We start from the raw sequence: 17,739 nt of genomic DNA on the forward strand, positions 1-17,739 counted from the left end.
GTTGACATTATAAATATGTATAACGACACTGCAAGCTTGTCTTTAAACCAACTGCATCCACTAAAATATTAAATCAAATTTGTCTGGTCTAATAATTAAAAATCCATCACAGCTCTCCAGCTGTTAATATCAAACAGACAGCATGTTCAGAAAATGGAGACAGGGAATGAAGAAGGAAACAAACATTGCTGAGAATTAATATATTTTAATCAACAAAAAGTATAAATTTAGCATGTGATGCTCCAGAAACTCATTTACAAAAGCACTCAGGCATGTTAGACTCCAACATCCACTATTCGCTGCTTGTGGCCTCCTGGTCCGAGTCCCGTTTCTTCAAGGGAATTATATAAAGGCCATTCTTAGCGTCTTTGATCCTCCACCATCTGCCAAGCCTGTCAATCAAATGAAACCAATGTGTTTCATCAGCTCTAGCACTCATATAATAGGCAGACACCCATATAAAGGGCAGCTTAGACCTTTCTATAAGACATCTATAATACAAATTAAAATAAATGGATATCTGACCAAAGTATTGAAAATCTAGTATCTTACTCAAGAGTGCAAATGCAAAGTCCCACCAGTGATTCTAAGCTAAAATTTCCTGATTACAAGCTATTTTTCTTAACTGATGTCACACTGCCCAACATTTATGGAATTGCCCAGTTAAACATTCACTTTCAGGTGAGTTAGGCACACATTCAAATAGACAAGTGAGCACTTAGAAGGCAAAAGGAGTCTAAGTCATCAGGAAGGATTGACTGTAACATGCTCATTGACATGCAAGGGTAACAGCGCCATCTTGTGTTTGAGCTCTTAAGACAGAAAAGCCCACAGCAATAACACAGTGATGGCAAAGTAATGACAGAGAACTCAACGAGGTCATGAATCTACTACAGAGAATTTGCTTAATGAAAGGCAAAAATAGGTCTAATATTCACTTTTCACTTTTCAAGAATAATCATGTCAAAAAGATTGTTGATATCAAAATATATCAACAACTACAAATAAGTAACAAATTAAGCTAAATTTAGTTTTTCAAATCGTGTTTTAGTATATTTTTCCTTTTCCTTATTTTTTAAGTACATAACAATGAATACATAATACATACTATTCTACATTTGAATGAACAGAAAGATGTTGTATTTCTACAAGTCAGAATAACAGGTTAGAGAGTCATTTGGGACTGCACTGAATGAAGTTTTCAACTCTACTGTGTATTCTTTTTCCAAAATAAAAAGTACACCAAGTTTAATGTTGTCGTGTTCTGGTAAAAAAAAGGCCATTATCACTGTGCTCTACTATAACAATGACAGTTTATGTTCCAGAATGAAGCAAGCAAATAAAAATAAATGCCCATCTGAGACAGAATTATTAATGCGCTGCCAATTCTGGCCTTCAACAATTACTTCCCTACACTCCAGTCCTCCACTGAGGAGCTCAGACAAATGGCACTTTCACAATCCACTTCACAAGACTTCGCTCCTGAAAGATATTTGCACTTCAAAAGGACAGCCATGTGAGGGGAAAGAAGAAGAAAAAAAGAACCTAAGATGTCATTCTAGCAGAGCGATGATGCACACTACAAACCCCAGCAGGCCTGGGAGGTGGTCCTCATAAGGACGTGCTTATCAGCACCTCACCACTTCCTAAGTGCCAATTATTTCTTGTCAGGTAATGACGCTCGTACAAAAATCAAAAGTGCCACCCTGCACAATATATATATCATTATGATAGGACAGAGAAAGAGAGCACCTTTTTGTGGAGGATTTAAATGATGCGCAGATACTGTATCTTATTTTATTGCCTTGTGCAAAGTGCACAGTGCAAAAGCAGGGTTTTGGGTCCAAGGTGTGGAAAACCACACTGAAAAAATAACACAGACTAATGGTTTAACCCAGAAACAGGGAGGCAGGATTTGTATGAAAGAAAACAGGACCTTTAAGAAAATGTTTAAGAATATGTTTGGCACATGCCCTCAGTTACTTGCCTCATTTGTTATCAATATCTAATTATTTTAGTTCAGTTGCATGACATGGGTTTTACAACCAAACACCCCTGGTGCTGCCGCCCCAGGATCCTGTCATTCAATGCTGAAACATCTGCAGCGGCACTTCAGCCTGATACCGACACTATTACACACTATTAAGAGAGTAAACCTGACGGGCATCCAAGCATGATTTTACCTGTGCTCCTGCCCAACACCTGCCACCAGGAAACTTCCAGAGCTGGAGAACTTGAGACTGTTCACAAAACCTGCCTGTGGAGGGGAGATAAGACACGATGAGCACCCTAATCCTGCAGGCTACACGCACTTATGTATGCATCTCATGTTGATACAATAAACAGAATATTATTGCCAAAAAAATAAAGAGATTAAGAGCACTGTAGCCGTAAAGCAAAAATCGAAACCGACTGGTATTTCTATCAGTGCCAAGCAACGGATCTCCAAAAAGAGGGACGGTGACATCATCTTTATTCATTGTGTGACTGCATGCACAGACACACTCATGGGATTTTCTGTCTGCCAGTTCCAGTCAAGGTCTGAGCGCTTATTCTGCGGGACTCACCACAGGGACACTGAAGAGGGGGTGCAGACCGCGGAAGCCCTCGCCACACCGCCACAGCTGTACCATGGAATTATGGGAACCTGCAGAATCAAAAATTAACACATGAAGCATGTGACAACTGTTCAAAAAAAAAACAAAAACAATGAAACGCTTACAAAATGCAGTTTGAACACTTGAATGAATGGCTAGTCAACACATACAAGGATACTGGTTAGTTTCTGTCTAACCATGTGCTGGTTGAGAGTGGCACATACATGGCTTTGACCATCACAAGGGAAGCTACACGGTAACATTAATACCAAATTCCACCTAACTCAGCTCAAGCACCAAAAACACCTGCACTACATCTTACGAAAAAGCCATTTAAATCGAGCAGAGACAGTCAGCTGTTGACTGAATGGAAGTGAGGAGCAGGACCAGGAGCGCTGAGGCAGAGAGCAGCTCGGACGGGGCGGACTCGGAGCCTGGCGCTAACACAGAGCGAGGAGGGGCAGCTCACAGCTGGAAGCACCTGAAGCCACGGTGTCTGTGTTCTGCAGCGCCGCCACCGCCGAGATCCAGTGGGGCTGCTCCAGGCCCGGGTCCCCATGGCAACCGTGAGCCTTCTTCACCGAGCTGAGCGGTTTTTTCCGGTTAACGCTCCACAGGGCCAGAGATCTGGGGAAGCAGCACCAGTGTCACCGGGGTCAGTGCCTTCTATAAAAATTTAATTAAATGCCTACTACTGCCAACACGAAGACGAAAAACCTCTCCCTTACCCGTCATCCGCTCCCGTTACCATGTGCTCCTCGTTTATGAGCTGAATGCAGTCAATGGAACCCCTGAAAAACAAACAGTAACATTTTCAGGGGCAATTTTCATGTGCAACGTATCATTCGGCTCTCCAAGGACATTTGAATGAAACTTGTAAACTGCAGGTTTAAACAAAATAGTACTTTCTCCACACAAATTATTACCTTCAAAGCAAAAGCTTTCGTGAACAGCAGTGTTCAAATAACTACCTCAATAAAATAAAATAAGGAAGAATACATTATGATAAATAATACTGAACCCTGACCAGACCTCTATGGAACTGCAGACATTAGCAATGTGAGGCATGGTAATATATTATGTTTTCGGATGTGAAACGATGCCTGTAGCCATAGCAGTGCTCACAGCGTTTCAGAAAAACGTTTTTTGTTGCCTCATTTGGTAGCCTACCTTTTGCCTTCGTTTTTAGATAAATAAATAAAAGCAATATTTGCAATATAAAGCAACGGTGGAACTATTTCAGTATGGACGGAAAATTATGAGTGCACCGATCATGAATTTTTACAGCCAAATCAGTTTGCCGAAAAAAGCCAAAACAGCTGATTATGATTTTGACAGCAGATTATTTATTTATTTTAAAGCAACAAGTAACAAAGAAAACATAAGATTGTTTATTTGCTTGTCAGATTGCCAATACATTCAGATATGTTATTATTATTATTAGTATTATTATTATATTTTAGGAGACATTTCAGTGCAACGATGGATGGAATGACATCTGCTGCTGTCACTGCTGAAAAGTCCATTTCTTTAGTAAGCTCCTCTGGTGCAAGTGGATTACTTTTATATGATAATGCTGACCATGCGATGGAAACTCACTCGTGGCCATGGAACACCAGCTGGGACTCCTCTGCGATCTTCCACACCCTCACGGTCCTGTCCCGACCCCCAGCGGTAACACAGCGCTCCCTGCTCAGGCTGTCCAGCCCTGTGATCACGTCCTGATGGCCAAACCTGCAGGGACACGAGGCACAGCGTGCATGAGGGACAGCGTGCCCGACAGGAGGCACAGCGCGCCCGACAGGAGGCACAGCATGCATGAGGGACAGCGCGCCCGACAGGAGGCACAGCATGCATGAGGGACAGCGCGCCCGACAGGAGGCACAGCATGCATGAGGGATAGCACACCCGACAGGAGGCACAGCGCACCCGACAGGAGGCACAGCATGCATGACGGACAGCACGCCGACAGGAGGCACAGCATGCATGAGGCACAGCACACCAGACAGGAGGCACAGCATGCAGGAGGCACAGCATACCCGACAGGAGGCACAGCATGCATGAGGGACAGCACGCCGACAGGAGGCACAGCATGCAGGAGGCACAGCATACCCGACAGGAGGCACAGCATGCATGAGGGACAGCGCGCCCGACAGGAGGCACAGCATGCATGACGGACAGCACGCCGACAGGAGGCACAGCATGCATGAGGCACAGCACACCAGACAGGAGGGACAGAATGCATGAAGGACAGCACGCAGACAGGAGGCACAACATGCATGAGGGACAGCACACCCGACAGGAGGGACAGAATGCATGAGGGACAGCACGCTGACAGGAGGCACAGCATGCATGAGGGACAGCACGCAGACAGGAGGCACAGCATGCATGAGGGACAGCACGCCGACAGGAGGCACAGCATGCATGAGGGACAGCACGCAGACAGGAGGCACAGCATGCATGGGGCACAGCGCGCCTGAGACCGAGACGGCATAAGGCACGGCAGGCACACAGCGAGCCTGAGACCGTGCACAGCACACAGCACACCCCAGACCGTGCGCATTCAGCAGCCATACTCACAGCGTCTCAACATAGGCGTTCTCATCCACGTTCCAGACCTTGATGGAGCGGTCATGTGAGGCACTGTAAAGGTCATGCGTGCCTTTTCTAAATGACAATCCCTGTGTGAAATAATAAAAACCACAGACAAAATTTAAAAAGAAATATAAAAGAAAAATAAAACGAATAAAATACACACACACACACGTATAACACATACATAAACAAACGCACAAAATAAAGGAATTAATCCTTTAAAAATCACAAGGCACACATCTTTTCACAGCTGACGCCAAACACACAGTCAATGATGCTTGCAGGTTTGTAGGTTACTGTAACTCCACAGATCAAGTGGACAGAAGTTAAGGAGTGAAAAGAGGGCCTCACCGACACCGGTCCCCTGTGCCCCGTAAACTTGTACAGGTGTTTACATGTTGATGCTTCCCAAATCATGATCAGTTTATTCATGTCTCCAGTGGCCTTTAAAAAGGAAAAATGATAAACAATAAGCATACTAAAACACATCCAACTGGAAACCATCAGTAACGTTAAACCCTATCCTGATACAAAGTTGACAGTAGACAACACATTGCCAATAATCCAACTCCACCTACGTATCAACTGCAGGATCTGAAACTAACTTTCTGTTGAGCCAGCCACTGTGTCTGGTGGGTGAAAAAATTTACTAGACATTTTTACTAGACAGTATTTCTTGACTCAAACAGACATGTTTTATAAAACACATTTTTAAATGCACAAACAATAGCAATGGCAATATTTTTAACTGCAAAAGTTAGAGCTACATCTCTAATAAAACTTAGAAGGCGTGCCAGTCAGGAGTGTTGTTTTGACTTTTCTGTTGCTTTTAGGCCTCAAATACCAGCTATTTGCAACACTTGCTGTTATCATCAAGCAACCACTTTTCATTAAAACCACTTTTCTTTTTTTTTCTTTTTTTACCTCAACATTATCTTCCTCTTTTCAGCAGTTTTTTTTTTTTTTTTTACCCCAACGATGCGTTTCCCCATCTTTTTAAACAGGTGGTCGGGTGCTAGTTTCAGACCCTGCAACTGATTTGGAACATTAAACTAAAATAGTGCGGAATCTCACCCAACTTTGAAGCCTTCAGCACGTAGGGCCTTTCCCTAATACACCCTTTGATATCACAGCAGAGCTTTACAGTACGAAACCCAAAAGGTTCTGTCCGTTTCACTGCAGGCAACCGGTGCCAGTGTTGCTCACCAGGTATTTGCCATCAGATGATATGGCCATGCACAGGATGTGAGTGGTATGACCGACATGCCGATCTTCTGTTCCCTTCCTCCCTCCGGCGATTGTGTGCAATTTTTTCCCAGTCTCGACATCCCCTGTAGAAACAAATTAACACATTTTTACTGTTTGAGAAGAAGAAAGCAACTCAACTCTGACCCGGGGCCTGTCAGAATCAGGATTACCGAGTCAGCTTAGTAACTGCACAGAGTAAAGCCCGGAACACATTCTACTTCAGCCCACGTTTCAGATTCAGGAGGGTTTGGGTTTTACTCAGTGCAGTTATCCAGTTAACTCAGTAATCCTGTGTCGTGAAACTGGCCACAGGGGTGGCTTAATGCCAATGTTCCGGCACATTTTCAACTTTTATTCATGAGCGAGTAATACTAAGAATGTTTAACTCATGATTCCATACATAAAGCCAGATCCAGTGAGCACCCTTCAAAAAATTGTTTATTCTTGATGAATCAAAACATTCCAAAGACTAATAAAATAACAATACACTGAAGATTTACATTTTTTATTGTATTTTTCTAGCCACATGTTTCATTTTTGTTGCAGTGACTTACACTTGATAATGGCACAGTCCTTGGCAGCAGAGAAGATGTGCTTGTCATCAGGAGAGATGACCAGACAGGTGACAGGAAGCTTGTGGCCACGTAACAGACGCAGGTCAGCAGCTTCAGGTGGAAAGTACTGGAGGACGTCATTGTAATAAGAATCATGAAAACAAATGACCAACTAAAGATGGCCTTTAAAGCTCTTACAAACGGGAAACCAGCAGAAAGCACTTACCTCTTTTGCTACCAAACGCTGAAGTTTTCCTTTCTGTTCAAGCTGTGGAAAAGAAGTTCATTCGTATCACATAATTCTCTTGTAAGTAGGAGGAAAAATACAACAGAGACAATGAATCAGAGACATTAAAATACAGCAATATAGCATTGAATAGTTGGCTGTTACCACTTCTTCCTGAAGTCTTCCAGCAATCAAATCTGTCTCAAAAGACTCCTCCGCCTTCTTTTCCTCTATGAGGCAAAAAAAAGTGTCACTATCAAATTTGAAAATGGTCATGCCCTTAGCTCATGTAAATCATGCAATTCAGAAACTCTTACGTAGTAGTGAACCTAAAAGACATGCACAATATGTTCATTCAATAGTACTGGGATGCATTTATTCCACAATTAGGAGTCCAAAGCCATTCATGGATAGTCACTATATTATAGATGCAACTCACCTTCTTCCCTTAGCTGGTCAAGGTACAGTTTAGCCAAACGGAGCTTCTTCTCTTGGGCAGTCTCCTCAATTTCTTCCTCCACGTTACCTTTCCTTTTCCGACTGACTTGAGGACTAAAAATCGGGGGGGAAACATGCACAATATGGTCAGTTTTATCACATGCCTCGAACTGCCCCAAATAAAAAATAAATAAGCAAATAGACATGCTGCATATATAGCTAGACATATACAGACACGTGTGCGTTTGTGTGTTAAAAACCTTTCACCGACTCGTACACATTTGGGAGACAACTCCAAAGGTACCTTTTTTAAATCCCAATATATCACTGACAAATTATTCTGTGAAACTTCAGTCAAGATTATTATTATTTCTTTATTTTGCGAAAAGCTCCTATGTTCCGGGTAATATCCCTGCAGCCCAGTGACGAGCTTACACAATCTTGTTACTGTTTGTTGATTTTTCTGAGCTGACAAAAAAACGTGGATTATTGGCTACCAACCTTTCTGTTTCAGAATCGCTGGATATTTCTTCATTCAACCTTGAATTTAACTTCTTCGATCGTCCTTTATTCTTGGGATCTCCATCAGCCTGAAAACACGAAAACCGTGGCGTGACGTCGCTAGCTAGCCACGTAGAAAACTGCGGGTTTGGCTAGTTAGTGAAATGTTTAGGTAATTTATCAGTTGACTTCACGCAAGTCAATTTTTATAACCAAATCTCAGAATTAAGAAATAACACACTACTCAGTGCCTCAAGATGTTTTCTAATATTCTATCAAGACGTTCAGCTGAAATGAAACTCACCTTCCTTTTCAATGCAGCAACTTTCTCGTTTGTTTTGGAGACATTTGCGTTCACCTTGTTCTTTATAAAGAAAGATGACATCGTGAACAATACTATTAAGGCTCGGGTATAGTAGAAAAACAGATGATACGTATAGTTTTATACCACTAACGTTTTATGTATACATGCCGTTCACCCCGAACTAATATGGCTAGCCCAGCTAGCATCCCACGTGGGTAAATTTCCCACATGCACAGCGGCTGAGCCCTGAAACCACGCCTACGTCGAGAAATTTTATAGGATGATGACATTTGGGGCATGCCTTTCGGAAAATGTAAACCTTTCTATTGGACAGGTTTCCGGTAACACAAGATGTTGAATTGTAATTGGTTTAACACGATTCTTTGAATCGGAAATATATGCAACATCAATTCTATCCCTGAGGAACTTAGTTTGGACACTTGGTTCCAACCGTTCCATGTACATATTTTACTTTATCATTGCATTAGTGTTTCTGAAGAACGAGCTTTTGAAAAGAAAAGTGCAGGTAGAATATAGCTAATTACAAACGTCTGATTATACTAACGTTTGACACAGCTTTCCTCAATACTTTTTCAATGAATGAAAATAACATCAAATCGGTGGTGAGTATAATATACTAGACACAAAAGTCGGTACACTGATAAAAACCTGAAAAGTTCAGAGTCCACTTTGGCCATAAATATTGCACCATATATTGATCACCAATAATACATTTTAAGCATTAAGTTGTAAGAGAGTGAGCTTGCGCATCTGAACTCTAATGTAAAAAATGTAAAGTAAAAATTTAACAGTTTCAGTTTAGCCAACGGCAATAGTGATGATGTTGTTTCATTAAAAAGGATCACGAACGATTGGAATGAGAAGGGGTGGGCATCTCAGAAACTGGTCGCGGATTTTCTATCGATCTAAACCAGAAGCTTAGATCATTTTCCCGGAAATATCTTGCACCGCCCACACAGGGAAAGGGGAGCGCCACTGTACTTTACTGTGACAGCGTATACTGCGCGGGTGAGTTCCTATTAAAAAGTAAGTATCTTGGCAAAAGTCATTATCATTTCTACCTATATCTGGCTAGCTAGTTTGTGTCATTGCTTTACTCGACTGTGTGAGGATTTGTTTTCATGTCTATTCCCCCAAGTTAATTCAACTGGCATATCCAACAGATGCTATAATGACAGCCAATAAATGTTCATCTACATTTTATGGGTAATTGTTTCGCTAAAAAGTATTTGTATTTGCTTTCGTATACAGGCTACGTAATATCATTTATGTTCGCCATGTTTTTTTCAGGTCTTCACTGGTACTGTACATTTTGCTAGCTGGGGTACTTGGCTAGCTTTAGCAATAATTTAAGTGAATTACTACGAACCTGCTAGCCATACATTTTGTTTTGCATTAACGTAGTTCATATTTCCATTGTGAATCTAGCCAGTACTTGTAGCATTCGCTAATAGGCATAAAAAGTTGCTAGTTAACTGCAACCTCTCTGTGGAAAAAAAAAAAAAAGGAAAGAAAATAAACGTCATCAACGGGGCATGCCTGGGCAGAGATTGCCTCCGAACCAGGAAGTGTAATTGTTCGTTGCCTGAGCGCTCTTGAGTTCTATACCTGCGCTCAGCAGGCCCTTAATGCAAAATAATAATAATAATAAAGCTGATATGAGCTATTTCGTAAACTTTTCAGCATCTAACAGCTAAATACACCCTACCTATTTTTTGGAAATATATTTAATCTGTTTACAATGTGAAGCTTGGCCAAGTGATGGAAAAGCAGGGGGACTCATTCTGTTGTGATGAAACTAATAATGAGCGGCATAGCTGTATAGCCAGTGTTCCACTGGCCAGGTCTATTACACATATAGCTGAGCAAATATGTTTTTTGTGTGTGTTTGTGTGCGATCAAGTATATTTGTGTGTAGTATATGAATTAATATTAACCAAAGCATTTCTCAATGTGCATCATGTCCAGTTGAATATGGCACCAAAGAGAAGGGCAGCTCAAGCCACTAAGACTGCAGGTAAGAAAATCAAGAAGGAGGAGCCGGAGGCTCCAGAAGATGCATTCCGGTCTGTCAAAGAGGCTTTGAAGGCAGCTGTCCCTCAGGAGAAGGGCAAGAGGAAGGCGGACGTGCACTGTGGCATTGAGGCAGAGGTGAGATTTGACTTTAGCGACTGAGTTTTATTTCATGCCAGTTCTTCGTGGAATTTTAACATCAGAAGTGCTCGGTTGAGATCCTCAGCACTCATCATGGTGTGGTATGTTCTCTCCGTTGGACGGCAGCACGTCTTGCTATTCAAATAAAAGTATGTTACATTTTTTAAAAGATATAGTAGAACTGACCAGATTATTCAAAATCTCTGCTGTCCGAGCCCTACCGCCAGGCAATGAGCAGAAAGCATATTGAGAGTAGCTAGGGGGTCAGGTACTCACCACTTACCAAGCAGCATGAAGTGAATATGGCTCTGAAGTCAAATTTGCATATGTTACGCAGAAAAAAGAATGTATCTTGGATAGACTCCTAAATGGCAGTGTTTTCTAAAAAGGTTTCAAAATGTCTGTGTTCCATGATGGGGTTTGTTTTGTCCCAACCAGAGTCAGATATAAATATCCAATAAATCTGTGTATGGCAGAAGAACAGTCTGGAGGTCTGTCAGTGGTCTCAGAAAGACACATAAAGAAAAGCCGATGAGGTAGAGTTTGTCATTGTCTGCAGATTGCAGACTTGGGGACAGCACAGTGGATTGATATTGAAGAGGATGGTATAGGGCTCGTTTTACTGGATAAAAGTTTTTATATTTCTCCAGGTATTTGAAGATTATGATTGTATGCTGAACCAGACCAACATTGGACACAACAACAACAAGTTCTATATCATCCAGATTTTAGAAAGTGGAAATAAGTTCTATTGCTGGACAAGATGGGGCCGAGTGGTAGGTGACTCACTTTTGCATAATCTGTAATTTAACACATCATTTTTTTAACAATATAAATGATTAAAGCATAATAAAACAAACATAATGTTATATCCATATTTATATCTGACAAACTAATTCAGATGTAACTATCTTGAAAGGAGGTGGGATGATTTAAATTTTTGGGTTGAAAAAAGGAGAAAATTAGTATTGTTTTCCTTCTTTTTGTATTCTCATTCCTTTTTTTCTATTGTAATGATTTAATTCTTATTTTATTCTTTGGTGACAAAGGGAAAAATTTACAAGTGCTGCTATTAAAGCCAGGAAATAATCTCACTTTTTCATCCTGTTTTCAAGTTATGAAACACAAATTATCACTCACATATGCTTTTTACAGAATAAATCAGTCCTAATTGTCCACCCACTGCATTTTTTTTCAGGGGGAGGTGGGTCAGAATAAAATGTCCTCTCCCTACCCCAGTTCTGATAAAGCAGTGAGTGACTTTGAGAAGAAGTTCAAAGACAAGACTAAGAACAACTGGAGTGACAGGGCCAACTTTGTCTCTCATTCTGGCAAGTACACCCTGATTGAGGTTGATGGAGATGAGGACGCGGAGGTCAAGGTGAGGGGAATTCTGTAGTGTTTTGGTCCAAATGATGAAGACAAAAGCCATCTTTTAGTGTACTGACAAGAATTAACATTGAAGAACTCCTGTTATGTCTACATTACATTACATTTATTTGGCAGACGCTTTAAGAAATGTAAAATAAGTGCATACCAAAGCTACAAATACATTGTATTTACACAATACCTTAATTGTCCATGTTAAAATGTGTGCAATTTTTACCACCATAACATTTATTACACCATAAACCCCCCCCCCCCCCCCCCCCCGAACTCAAGGTGTTATTCCATTGACATTGGATAAGAATTAAGAGGCCTATTGACTTTGTGCACTTTGGTAATGCCCTAAAAGGCTGTGTCATAAAACATAAAATGTGTATTTATTATTTAATTTACAGATATGTGAGTTAGCATTCCTTTTTTCCCCTGCTATAGGTGGACAAGGTTGATGGGAAGGTGGAGGTGGAGAAGAAGGTTCTCCCCTGTACACTGGACAATTCAACGAAGAGGTTAATACAGCTCATCTTCAGCACTGACATGTTCAAAGAGGCCATGGAGGAGATGCATCTGGGTGAGTGACGTTCTGCAGAGTGATGTACATGATTCTCATGTAAGAGTTGTCTTTGGCTGTGGGGCTTTGAGTAAGAAGCATGGGAATTTAGCAATATAAAAAATAAATGATTACATTGTATTATTGTATTGTTATAATTACTGTTCTTCCATGCAAAAGATCAATGATTGGTCCTGTTTTCTGAAGCATTGAAGCATATGTGGCTTATTAAAATGTGGATATGCTGTTGGTCTAGGTCTCCCATCTCATTTTCTCAGTTTACGTATGTATTTTTGTGGATGAATTTATACTGTCTTTTCTTTTGTGGAAAATGACAAAGACGGCTTGTTTTGAGTGTATATCTTTATGTCTAGTGCCTTATCCTAGTTTACGAGCTGCCCAACATATAGTTTTGGTAGGTGGTCAAGTATGTAACCTCCCACTTTTTGCTTAGTTGCCTTAGAAAGATTTATTGTTGTTCCTTATCTTATTCCTTATCGAAGACCCATACCTCTCTCTGCCTGTCTAGAAAGTATAAAGCCTGTTGAATAAACTGTATACTTTAGAGAAGTACAAAGAACTGCAGACTCTGTATTTCTCTCCATGATATCATGTATTAAAGCTTCTCAACCTTGATTGAAGTCTCTGTGTGGAACTGAGTTATTCCCCGACACTTTCCTTAGTATAGCTTACTGAACAGGGGAAATGAAAATGGATATTTTTATACAGCATATGATTTAGTGAACCTGACTGACCTGGTGTTGTTTCTGTGTGTGTGTGTTTTTTTTTTTTGCCGTGCTGAACTTGTCCTACAGATGTTAAGAAGATGCCCTTGGGAAAGTTGAGCAAACTGCAGATTGCCAAGGGCTTCGAGGTTCTGGAGGAGATTGAGGAGGCCATGAAGGCGAAGAGCAACAGGGGGCGCCTGGAGGAGCTCTCCTCCAAGTTCTTCACTACCATCCCCCACAACTTTGGCCGGACCCGACCCCCGGTCATCAACGACGCCAGCGTCGTGGAGAAGAAGAAAGAGATGCTGATGGTGAGGCACAGTCTGCTCGTGCTAGCAGTCCCTGTAATATTGTTGAGAAAACACTATATCTTTGCAAGTCATTTCATGATTTTGTTTTAATTTCTTAAAATCAATGTGCACTTTGTGGTATTGATTCAGTGGCAGCTTTTGATTTGTATTTACCTCTTTGAAGGGTTGACTTGTGTGCATTTTTAACCTGTTTTTACATTTTAATTTCATTTATTTTAAATTTTTTTGTTTAGCAGTTTGACTTGAAGTCTGTGTCCTTTTATTAAAGCAAAGATCTCATAACCCTGGAGCCAAATGATAACAGATGCTATTGATAATACAAATATTGATATTATAATGATAATAGATGATAATAGATAAAAAAGGTTTATTTGTAATATGTATCATGTTCTGAGTTGTTGCTGTATTGTTGCTAACTGGGAAATGAAACACCCATCTGGTTGCAGTTTGTGAGGCCTAACCTCAACTTTTTTCCTCTGGCAGGTTTTGGCTGATATTGAAATTGCCCAGAGCCTCAAAGCTGAGAGCGAGAAGGCTAAGGAGGAGATGGTGGAGGAAGTTCCTAACCCGCTGGATCAGGATTATCAGTCCCTGAAATGTGAACTCAGTTTACTTGGGAAAGGCTCTGAAGAATTCAAGGTACTGCAAAATACATTTCTAAACCAACATTATTGTGGATGATTCAATATTTATATTGTTTTATGTTTTTTATCCATGAAAGGTAATAAGTCAGTACCTGAAGGCAACAGCATATAAAGGTGGGCCCACCATTATCGATGTATGGAAAGTAAACCGCGACAAAGAGGTGAGAAGAGCTTTCGGCTGCTGTTTAATTGGTGTAATACATTTAAGATGCATTATGTAAATACTAGAAAGACAAACACCCCAGGTGTGGGAAGTTTTATTGGTATTCCTTTCCTGTTCTGAGATAGTTTGTGTGTGTGCACGTTTATGTGTACCGATGTATTAGAATGTGCGTATGGTTGTGTTATGTGTATATGCGCATGCATGTGTGTGTTTACGTGTGCTCGTGTTTCTCGCTCTCCAGGCAGAGCGGTTTGCCGAGCATGATCAGCTGGGGAACCGCCGCTTGCTGTGGCATGGCACCAACGTGGCAGTGGTGGCCGCCATTCTGAAGAGCGGGCTGAGGATCATGCCCCATTCCGGCGGCCGTGTGGGCAGGGGCGTCTACTTCGCCTCCGAGAACTGCAAGTCCGCGGGCTACGGTGAGTCACACGAGCAGCACCGCGCCGTGGCAGAAGAGTGGGAAGGGAATGAGAAATGAAGAAATGCTGATCAGCAGCAGGGGCTGATTTTGTTTGGAGTTTCTGCCCTCTGCACGCTCTAGTGATCACATTCCTGCGAGAATAGGTCAAACATGAATAGCCAGTAAGGAACGGTTACTGCATTGTTCCTGGCGCTCATTCTTCCAGTCCCAGATAAATTATTTAAACTGCATAAAATAGATGATTAAAGTTTGCATTTATTTATTTATTTGTTTGTTTGTTTTCTTGTCCTGTACAGTGAGTACATCAAAACACACTGGAGTGATGTTTCTCAATGAAGTCGCCCTCGGGAAGGAGCACACCATCGTCAGAGATGACTGCTCCCTCGTGACACCACCAGAGGGCTACGACAGTGTGGTCGCTCGTGGGCGGAAGGAACCAGGTAAGACTGAATGCAGGCGTGGTCTCAGAAATACTGACAAATGTGTTTCCATGTCCTGGAGAGAAAAGTCGATTGATCAAAGAAAGCATAGCCCTTCACTAACTGTTGTCAGAACACCATAGTCAATCACTGTTCATAGCTAGGACAAACACTGCCGATCACTTTTTCGTTGCCAGTCAGTTTGTTGCCAGGACACCATAACTAATCACTGTCTGTATTCAGGATACCATAGCCATTCATAAGAATGTGAATTGCCTCGATTATTTCATTTCTTATTTGCTCCTCTATTAACTTGACTGACTTTTTTTGTTGCATAAAACCTATTTTGACTACAGTAGAAATGTATTAAATAACCCCGGTTGTTCTCTTTTAGAGTAATGCGATGCCTCTTTGTATTGCAGACCCCTCCAAGGACATCACCATTACTGTGGATGGTAAGGAAGTGACTGTTCCCCAGGGGCCCGCTATCGCGCAGCCGCAGTATAAGGAGAGCTACTTCGAAAACAGCGAATACCTCGTCTACAAAGAAAGCCAGTGCCGGATCCGGTACCTCCTAGAGATGAAGTTTTAACCGTCGCAGATCATGAAGAGCGAAGAAATGACATGCCTGTCCCCCCTTTACTTTTCTGTTCATATTAGAAGAGCTGTTTTGCCTGTTTTAGTGTAAAATTAGTTCTGACAACTGACTTCACACTAGTCCCGGACGGCTCTTGTCAAAGAGTTGTCCTCACCCTCTCACAACCCCCCCCCCCCCCCCTTAGGCCTTTTCCACCTCTGCACTTTACCACCTGTAGCTGCACTTTATCATCTGCGGGGTTTCTCTTGCACTCTGGTGGAACTTGGTTGTTCCTGAAATGTTTTCTCTACGCCTTCGTACTCCACTTTACTTCATACGGCATTTTACTTCCGCCAAATACTTAGAAAACTTTAGCTTAGTTTCTATAGCACCTGTGTGGCATTTAACTGCGCCCTTCACTTTGGGTGTTCTTACTTGTAATGGGAGGGTGAGACTTTAGAACCTCAATATGGGGAGAGACACTATTATCAGCTATCCCGTGGTTTAAACTTGAGCATAGAATTTAGATGTGGAATGAAGTCCTGTGATTGGTTAATGAAGTCGGTGACTGGTGGCTTCTCTCAGTAGGGCGGTCATGAGGATTCACTCTCCTGTTGTCTGTTCATAGGTACTGTATATTTTCCACTTGTACATTTCTCACTGAATAGCCTTTCCCATTGTGTAGTCCAGTCTTTTTCAGCCCTGCTCAACATGCAACCACAGCATGTGCTCTTGCTGTTCTTTCAATTGTAACCGCTGTTCAGCTGTTTCTCGTTTTACACCCTTCCTTAAAAGCACCCACACTCCACCTTGTAAAGCTCCACACAAAAATGGCCTATGGTATACCAGTCACAGAATGTGTTCAGAATATTACTGATCAAGCATGAGTATCTTTACCTGGATATCATGTTCTTCCAAATTCCTGTCTGTAATAATGGATGAAACAATAATGTGACTAGGTGATTACATTACACATACAATTTATTTCTAACTAATTTAGGCTGTTGCTTATAACAAGGTGACTCTGTTCAGATATATCTGTTTAGGCACTACATTTTGCTATGGTATCTATTATTGTATGAGACAAGATTGTCAGACATAATGTTTTTTGCACTAGTGCTACCTGCTTTTATAGCCACTGTAATACTCAGTGTACGAAATGAAGAGCTGCTGTCTAGTGTTTTGATAACAGGGTGGATACTATTGCAGTGGTTTGCATTTATTGAAGGCATTTGTATTGCACTTGTATGGGGAGAAAATGTGTGCATGTTTGCAAAGATCTTTCTTGGTCTGAAGTTTCTGTAATGTTCTGTAAGGGAAGCCTGAGGGTCTGCGGTTCATGTGCATCCCCTGACATTCGACTTAGCAGTTCAGTGTGAATTCTGGACAGTAGAAAAAATGTATATCTGTGTGCTCAGTAAAGACTTGTTTCTGTGGATGTTTACTGTGGCCTTTTTGCAAAGGGCAGTGTTACTGTAACTCTACCAGGAGATGTCAGTATAGAGCCCATGCTTTCTGTTTCAAGCCTTGCGCTTGTGTTCCTGATGCAGATTCAATGAATAAAAAAGAACTTCCACAGCAGAGTGAGAGACTGAGACAGAGTCTGTTTCATGTCATGGAATGAACTGTGTGCAGAAGCCTGTGAGTGTGTGCGTGGGTGTGTGTGTATGCGTGTGTGCATGCTTGTGTGTGTCTTTACCCTGTGTGTGGGTCTGGGAGGTTAGCATCTGTTCCCTACATATGAAGCTGTATGCCCTCGCATGGCCAACAACAGCCTCAGTGAAATAAATACAAGTACTCTCAATGCATCATTGATTTATCATACGCATACATTTAAACCAGCCCCTGTAGACTCAACAGTGTTTTCTTTGAATATGGGTGTTTTTGAGTACTACATCATGTTTA

General features: G+C 41.6%; 2 protein-coding genes across 5 annotated transcripts; one reads left to right on the plus strand and one right to left on the minus strand.

Annotated features, from left to right (window-relative positions):
• Window positions 1-185: 185 nt before the first annotated feature.
• On the minus strand, window positions 186-8,703 carry rrp9 (ribosomal RNA processing 9, U3 small nucleolar RNA binding protein). Of its 2 annotated transcripts, none has more exons than XM_035388453.1 (15): window positions 8,464-8,703; window positions 8,160-8,248; window positions 7,660-7,772; window positions 7,386-7,450; window positions 7,221-7,262; window positions 6,995-7,121; window positions 6,399-6,523; window positions 5,544-5,636; window positions 5,178-5,278; window positions 4,197-4,331; window positions 3,326-3,388; window positions 3,067-3,224; window positions 2,568-2,647; window positions 2,184-2,257; window positions 186-392 (listed from the first exon to the last, which is right to left on the minus strand). In XM_035388453.1, the coding sequence occupies exons 1-15, from the start codon at window positions 8,542-8,544 to the stop codon at window positions 293-295; spliced, it is 1,446 nt and encodes a 481-aa protein (XP_035244344.1). In that variant the 5' UTR covers window positions 8,545-8,703; the 3' UTR covers window positions 186-292. The 2 variants fall into 2 exon arrangements, with proteins under 2 accessions (XP_035244344.1, XP_035244345.1); XM_035388454.1 differs by having other exon boundaries at window positions 3,079-3,224; window positions 8,464-8,702.
• Window positions 8,704-8,843: 140 nt separating this feature from the next.
• Window positions 8,844-17,417, plus strand: parp3 (poly (ADP-ribose) polymerase family, member 3). Of its 3 annotated transcripts, none has more exons than XM_035388450.1 (12): window positions 8,844-9,086; window positions 9,324-9,510; window positions 10,453-10,635; window positions 11,289-11,414; window positions 11,837-12,019; window positions 12,457-12,592; window positions 13,387-13,610; window positions 14,094-14,249; window positions 14,332-14,415; window positions 14,659-14,836; window positions 15,135-15,278; window positions 15,680-17,417. In XM_035388450.1, the coding sequence occupies exons 3-12, from the start codon at window positions 10,459-10,461 to the stop codon at window positions 15,847-15,849; spliced, it is 1,578 nt and encodes a 525-aa protein (XP_035244341.1). In that variant the 5' UTR covers window positions 8,844-9,086; window positions 9,324-9,510; window positions 10,453-10,458; the 3' UTR covers window positions 15,850-17,417. The 3 variants fall into 3 exon arrangements, with proteins under 3 accessions (XP_035244341.1, XP_035244343.1, XP_035244340.1); XM_035388452.1 differs by having other exon boundaries at window positions 9,324-9,492; XM_035388449.1 differs by lacking the exons at window positions 8,844-9,086; window positions 9,324-9,510 and adding an exon at window positions 9,537-9,690.
• Window positions 17,418-17,739: the final 322 nt, after the last annotated feature.

The sequence above is a fragment of the Anguilla anguilla genome, chromosome 13 (genome assembly GCF_013347855.1).
Source record: "Anguilla anguilla isolate fAngAng1 chromosome 13, fAngAng1.pri, whole genome shotgun sequence".
Classification (NCBI taxonomy): Eukaryota; Metazoa; Chordata; class Actinopteri; order Anguilliformes; family Anguillidae; genus Anguilla; species Anguilla anguilla.

What these genes read in the sequence shown, in the direction of transcription:
- rrp9 (XM_035388453.1), bottom strand. Translation starts at nt 8,544, where the DNA reads ATGTCATCTTTCTTTATAAAGAACAAGGTGAACGCAAATGTCTCCAAA. An exon ending in AACGCCTATGTTGAGACGCT is followed by an intron (nt 4,332 to 5,177) that starts GTGAGTATGGCT and finishes GTGTCCCTGCAG; the next exon opens with GTTTGGCCATCAGGACGTGA. An exon ending in GGCTTCAGGTGCTTCCAGCT is followed by an intron (nt 2,648 to 3,066) that starts GTGAGCTGCCCC and finishes TTGATTCTGCAG; the next exon opens with GTTCCCATAATTCCATGGTA.
- parp3 (XM_035388449.1), top strand. Translation starts at nt 9,670, where the DNA reads ATGTTCATCTACATTTTATGG. An exon ending in AGAAGAAAGAGATGCTGATG is followed by an intron (nt 13,611 to 14,093) that starts GTGAGGCACAGT and finishes TTCCTCTGGCAG; the next exon opens with GTTTTGGCTGATATTGAAAT. An exon ending in CTGCAAGTCCGCGGGCTACG is followed by an intron (nt 14,837 to 15,134) that starts GTGAGTCACACG and finishes TGTCCTGTACAG; the next exon opens with TGAGTACATCAAAACACACT.